This window comes from Cryptococcus neoformans, chromosome 10, assembly GCF_000149385.1.
Source record: "Cryptococcus neoformans var. neoformans B-3501A chromosome 10, whole genome shotgun sequence".
NCBI classification, from domain to species: domain Eukaryota; kingdom Fungi; phylum Basidiomycota; class Tremellomycetes; order Tremellales; family Cryptococcaceae; genus Cryptococcus; species Cryptococcus deneoformans.
Genome location: NC_009186.1, coordinates 620,818 through 627,137, shown reverse-complemented (window position 1 = coordinate 627,137; position 6,320 = coordinate 620,818). Strand labels below are relative to the sequence as shown.

The 6,320-nt window shown below is 48.1% G+C and overlaps 3 protein-coding genes across 3 annotated transcripts in view; 1 reads left to right on the top strand and 2 right to left on the bottom strand.

Moving 5' to 3' along the window:
* Positions 1-390, bottom strand: part of CNBJ1890 (hypothetical protein) — a gene marked incomplete at both ends in the record, with an annotated part of 1,608 nt that extends 1,218 nt beyond the window's left edge. The window contains one exon of the mRNA XM_768101.1: positions 1-390. This exon is cut by the window's left edge and continues 127 nt beyond it. Within this exon, the coding sequence (XP_773194.1) occupies positions 1-390 (390 nt within the window).
* A 575-nt stretch (positions 391-965) lies between these two features.
* CNBJ1880 (hypothetical protein) lies at positions 966-2,034 on the bottom strand (the record flags this gene model as incomplete). The annotated part of the gene is made up of 7 exons (XM_768100.1): positions 966-1,046; positions 1,100-1,257; positions 1,316-1,404; positions 1,456-1,519; positions 1,571-1,657; positions 1,713-1,809; positions 2,011-2,034. 7 exons carry the CDS (start codon positions 2,032-2,034, stop codon positions 966-968), a joined length of 600 nt encoding a protein of 199 aa, XP_773193.1.
* A 290-nt stretch (positions 2,035-2,324) lies between these two features.
* Positions 2,325-5,275, top strand: CNBJ1870 (hypothetical protein; the record flags this gene model as incomplete). The annotated part of the gene is made up of 3 exons (XM_768099.1): positions 2,325-2,416; positions 2,467-4,747; positions 4,802-5,275. The coding sequence occupies 3 exons, from the start codon at positions 2,325-2,327 to the stop codon at positions 5,273-5,275; spliced, it is 2,847 nt and encodes a 948-aa protein (XP_773192.1).
* Between the last annotated feature and the right edge of the window lie 1,045 nt (positions 5,276-6,320).

The window sequence follows — 6,320 nt, the reverse complement described above, 5'->3', positions numbered from 1 at the left end:
CTCTCCAGTTTTCTGGGCATTGTCCTTCCTCTCAATTTCAAGCCTCACTATAATTTCCCCATTCGCTATGGAAGCAAGCAGACAAGCACATTCCAAAGCATCGTACACTAGCTTCTTTCGTCTAGCTATTCTGCGTGGTGTACTCAAAGGCGATGGGGGCGCCGTTGTAGAGTCGGATGCGTATGGTGTACGACCCCTCGTCTCGCAGTCCCAGTGACCGTCGGCTTGAGACATTCGGATAGTGTCTGGCGCTTGCGATAGCGGAACAAAATTGACCGATGTGGAGGGCGAAGATAGTGAAGACGAGGAGGAGGACAAGGTCATGTCCCCAGACGAGGAAGTTGAAGAGTCTGATGGGTAGTCATTGTAGTGGTCTGTAAGCACACTCATTCTTCTTCTCTGTGATGGACATGAAAGTGTACAGCTTAGACGTCTGCCTGCTTATAAACTTTTAATAACATGGTCTATGACAGGCAGTGGCCAAAAAAAATGTCGGAGAAGAATGGACTTTCGACTTTTGATGAGCTCATACTCTCGGCAAAGTTGTCACTTTTTACTCCACGAGATGCCCACCGTGAGATACGAGAGTTCCTGCGGAGTTAGACAGTGTCTCTTTTTTTCGGTGCTCTTCGGCTCTATGCATCTCCTGCTATACACCACATGTCGCAAGGGCTGCGAGATCGTATCACAGGGGAATATAGATTTTGTGCTGCAGCATCGACTAGAACACTATCGCAGAGAAAAGTAGGACCACTGATTGATGAAGGATGAAGAGTAGCAGGAGGAGTGCTGAATGTCAATATGTAATGTAGTACATCATGATGCGTCGTAAGGTGTATTGTGATACTCTGACTGCGTGTGCTCTCTGAGGCCTCTTATTTTCGCGAGTAAGTCTCTATTCGAGATCAAGAACCTGTAACCCTCTGCTTGCACAATATCCTCTGGTCCGGCAAGATCTAATGTCCTTACTCCTCATACATCTCCTCATTTTCCTCTCGCCCAGGCCACCAAGCTGTCACACCAAGACCTGATTCAGCTATTGTCGCCTACATGACAATTGTCAGTCAATGAGCTTGTTGGAATTAAGGCCTGAGCATACCAAGATCTTAAAGCCTGCCTTCTCAATGGGGTCCTTCCCCTCCACCGCTTCGCCGTTCATCTCCGCCAACATGGCCTGGGGTGTAGGGCGCACATCTTGCCATTCGATGGAGTCTACACGAAAACGGATCGCCTCTCCTAGATCTATATATAATCTCTCTACACAGAAAGATTAGCGTCAAGCCTAAGATTTGGGAAAGGAAGGGGAAACACGCACCAGAAATGACGGTATTTAACAGTTGTTCTTGGGTTAAGGTCGACTCATCATCAATAGCCACCCAGAAAAATGCTTTTTGTTGAGGATCGCTGGATATAATCCGTGAGCAACTGAACATTAGGCTGACCCATCGAACATACTAGGCGGAGTTCGGAGGTAAAAGCGAAGGGACAATGTAGATATCTTGGAAGAATCCCAGAGATACTGTAGAAAATCCAGGTTACTAGAAGAACAGCAATTATACGACATGCTTACCTCGAATATAAGTCTTGGTAGTTGAGAGAACCCGGCCCACGATGACTTCTCCAACAAAAGGTGCGAAGAGCATTAATCTGAAAGATACTGAAATTGTGTAAGTTGCCGAGAGAACTTCCACTGTGATCAAATCACTACCTACCCTTATAATACATTAAGCCATTTCCCCAGGTCACTTTGCCATCTTCAGCTGTGAGGATATCGAACACTGAGAGGGCCAAACCCTTTTCTGGAACAAGCTTATTTGCGTATCTAAAAAACAATTCGCATCAGTTGAACCCCATCAATGCAAATAGGATTGATACTTGGTATTCAATGCATCTGTTATGGTAGTGACAGGCGGAATATCGAAAGTTTTCGGGGCTACGGGGACGGTATCCTACAGCGCCATAGGAGGGTAAGCGGTTCTCCTCCACCTGTCTAAGCCAGATACGACTCACTCGCACACCGATGAGGACGAACATGATTCCCTTTTGCTAGTTTCCCTTTTGAATAGGTTCTAAGCAGCTCTGCTGGTGGATAATGGGTGGGACAGATCGCGAAAAGCAACTTTTGCAACGAAGAGAAAGCGGCCTCGCTGGGTACAAAGACGATGTTTTGACAGCAGCAGAGGCCTCCACTTTACCGATGACACGTCACGATTTTTAATGGAGGAGTGGTGCCTGAGATAGCGAAGGATTTTGAGGAGGAAAATAACGAAGGCGGATTGTTATTCCTAGTAATGCTTCTTGACAGTCTTGCTTAAAAGAAAACAATGGCTGACGATATCGAGCTCAACTTTGCTGTACCAGCATCAGGTCTCGTGAGGCAAGTAGCCCCGAAGAAAGGTGGAAGATGGACTGACAGGTGAAGTGACTCTCTCTCCCACCAGAACTGGAAACTGATGGCCTCTGCAGAGTGAGGGCGAAGAGAGAAGCAAGGGATGCCTTCAAAAGCATGAAAGCGAACCATTTAACAGTACAGAATCCCTCTATGCCTACTGTTTCCGCGTCCGAACTTGTTCCCAAACCGGCCGTAATAAAGCCTGCCCCTACATCTGCATCCGTATCTCGACATCCGCAACCGAAGTCCCAGGTAGTCGCACCACCTCGGTTCACAAATGCAACTGCTGGCCCATCTCGTCCTGCCCCTTCTCCTCAAGCTGCGAGCTCAAATGTTCCTAAATCTGCTTCCATACCAGCTCCTGCCACCATCAAACATCGAACTTCTCTCCCTACCAACGCTTTCGAGCGTCCTCCTTTACCCCCTCAAGCTGGGCCATCTCGGCCGCACCCCGCGGAAAAGCTCAAGACTCCCCAGTTTATCTCTTCTCTGTTTACATCTGCTCCCCTCCCAGGAGTAAAGTCGTCTGTTGCTCCAGAGATATCTACCGGCGCCCCGTCTAATGCACCTGTGGACACGACAACATTCCAGGGTCTGGGCCTCAACAAGCTCCTTATCAACCATTTGAAAGGGAAAATGGGAGTAGAGAAGCCGACAGGTATCCAACGAAACTGTTTGCCTTACATGCTCTCGTCCCCTTTGAACCCTGACAAGAAGGCTGGGGATGAAGGCCCGAAAGAGGAACCCCTTCGCGATGTCCTCATACAGGCGCAGACTGGTTCCGGTAAAACTCTTTCCTATCTCCTTCCTATCGTCCAGACTCTTCTACCTCTGTCAAGGTTATCGTACATAGACCGCTCCATCGGTACTTTGGCCATCATCCTAGCACCCACTCGAGAACTCGCCCAGCAAATTTCCAAGGTGCTCGAACAGCTTTTGCATATGTCCTTTGCTGCATCCAAGGAAGGTAGTGACGACGAGGATGAGGACGATAGACCATTCACTCGATGGTTAGTATCTGGTTTATTAACCGGTGGATCAACGAGGACACATGAAAAAGCAAAGTTGAGGAAAGGTGTTCCGATCCTGGTGTCTACTCCCGGTCGACTGTTGGACCACTTGCAGAACACTATGTCTTTCCAGTGCGCCAAGACGATGTTTCTCGTTCTTGATGAAGCGGATAGACTTATGGACCTTGGTTTTGAAGAGACTATTCAGGGTATCATCAAGGCGCTGGAGGGTAGAAGGAGAAATGAAATTAACATTGAGAAAGAGATGGATAAAGAGGGAGGTGGTACCATGCGTTGGCCCTTTTGGGACCGAGGACGACTCAATGTCCTGTGTTCCGCTACTGTCGATGCCAAGGTCGAGAGACTTGCGGGAGCTGCTCTGAGAGACCCCGTTCTGTTCCGTTCGGAGAAGGACGAGGCAGAGGCCAAGAAGAAGGCCGAAGGCAAAGATGACGCTGTCATTAAAGCTCTCAACGAAGCTCAGGCCATAGTAATTCCTCAGGAATCTGAAGAGAAGTTTACTCCACCTTCCCAACTTTCGCAAAAATATGTGGTTCTGCCTACCAAGCTTCGACTTGTCGCACTTGTTGCTCTCCTCCGATCACTTATTTCGTCTGTGGCCAAGGGCATAAGTGTAAGTAATGGTACGAAGGTTATTGTGTTTTTGAGCTCTACGGATGCAGTAGACTTCCACTGGAAGCTACTCGGTGGAGTGCAGATGGGTCAGCAAGGACAACAGGCAGATGGAGAAAAGGAAGAAGATGAGGAGGAAGAAGGAGAAAGTGTCGAGGAACGCGAATCTGACGGCGAATCGAAAGCCAAGAAGAGCAAACGAAAGGCCAAATCCAAATCTACCGACGACATTGTGTCTCTCGCCTCTCCTCTTTTCCCAAACACTACCCTTCATCGATTGCACGGTTCCCTCCCTCTTCGTACCCGTCTCGCCTCCCTCAAGGCTTTTGCCACCTCTTCTTCCCAGCCCTCTGTACTCTTCGCCACTTCGGTAGCTTCGCGCGGTCTCGATCTTCCTCTTGTCAGGGCGGTCGTACAATACGATCTTCCCACAGAAGGTGGTGCGAACGAGTACGTGCACAGAGTTGGTCGTACCGCCCGAGCGGGTAAGGGTGGTGAGGCATGGGCATTTGTCTCGCCCAGTGAGGAAGGCTGGGTGAAGTGGATCGAGGGTAAGATGGGCGCCGCCGAAGGCAAGAGTGGTGTAAACCTTGGTCAAGTTGGTGTGGAGGATGTCTTGAGAAAAGGATTCGGGGGCAAGTCATACGAATACGAAGCGAGAGCGACGGATGTGCAGTTGAGCTTTGAAAATTGGGTTTTGGCATCTGAGCAAGTTAGTTTTGGCTTTGTCTTTTGCTGCTATATCATTCTGACAAGTTGATTATAGAATGCTGCGCTCGCGCGAAAAGCTTTCGCTTCCTTCGTCCGAGCTTACTCTACCCACCCTCTCGAGGAGAAGCAATTCTTCCACACAAAGTTGCTTCATTTGGGTCATTTGGCCAAATCCTTTGCGTTGCGAGAAGCGCCTGCTCAGTTAGCCAGTGCTCTTTCAGCTGGTAAATCCAAAAGACCCAAGTCCAAGGCTGCATCTAGCGCCACCCATCCAGGAAAGAGGAAGAGAGATGAGGATGAGGATGAGATGGAAGAGCGAGGAGGCAAGGAGTTGACTGCTAGAAACGAGACAGAGAGAAGAATGTACGAGGCGGTCAGGAAGCAAGGAAGGACGATCAAGAGTGGTGGTAAGCTGGGAGAGTTCTCCGGGAAAGGCCAGAACAAGGGACAAAAGGCAGCAGCAACTGGAGGAGAATTCCATATTGTCAATACGGGAGAGTTGGAGAGGCTGGTCGCAAGGAGGAAGTAAATATGTTTGGGTACTGTTTCTGTTTGGTCCTTTTATGCATATTTTACTGGAGCTGTTTGGTCTGGACTGAGCACTATTATACTGCATTTTATATGTGAAGCCGAAGTTTCGCACGTGCGATATGTGGATGATGATAAGCCATTTAATTAATTATGCCGGCGGTCACAAGGCACAAAAACCACGGATGGCTGTCGACGACACCACCACTTAAAATACGATACTATTAGTCTGCTGGTCGGTATTGTACCTAGTATCAAGTCAGCGTCTTGACATAATTACTATGACATCCTTCGGTGTATTCGAGACTAAAATTTCCCAGCCAGCAGATGGTGACGGGGGCTAAAAAATTGGCTTCCTGATGAAGTAAGCTTCCTTCTTGTTGTTGAGAATTGAGTGGTTTTAAATCCATTCTGGTTGGCATTACTCCTTGATAATACAAACCCGCCGAAGGACATCTGTCTGTTTCGCCAACAGAAGAAGAAAGGAGAAGAAAGAAGAAAGGCTCCTTTCTTGCAGTTTTCCGTTTAACGATCGCAATGTCTCAGCTTTCAATCGATTTGATTAATTAATAGATGTTGAAGAGCGTCGATCATCTGCTCGATTTTGGTTTTTGACATATGAATTGATGAATAAGATAAGTCTCATTTAATTTGTCTTAGATCGAATATGCAGTTAGTATGCAGCCGCAGACGCCCTCGGCACCGGATACTACGGAGCTCAGCACTTCAGCCAGCGTGAAAAAAAAGAAATGAGGGCCGAGGGGATCTGCTTCGGCACTTCGGTCAGAGGTTAGGTTAAAAAGGCGCTTTTACCTTTAAGAGTACGCACGAAGCGACTATTCTTGCTTTCTCGCCCGTAGATAAGTAAATCTTCCAATAAATATCGACGCTGCATGATCCCAGAACACAACAGCACAGAAACAATACAGTGCATATGCATACAGCCATGTTAGAAAAGCGAGGCCTGTAAAAGCCGAATGTGATTGAGGATGACGCGCAAGGAAAGAAGCGGACAGAGATGGAGGACCTCGCAGTTTTTTTGTTGT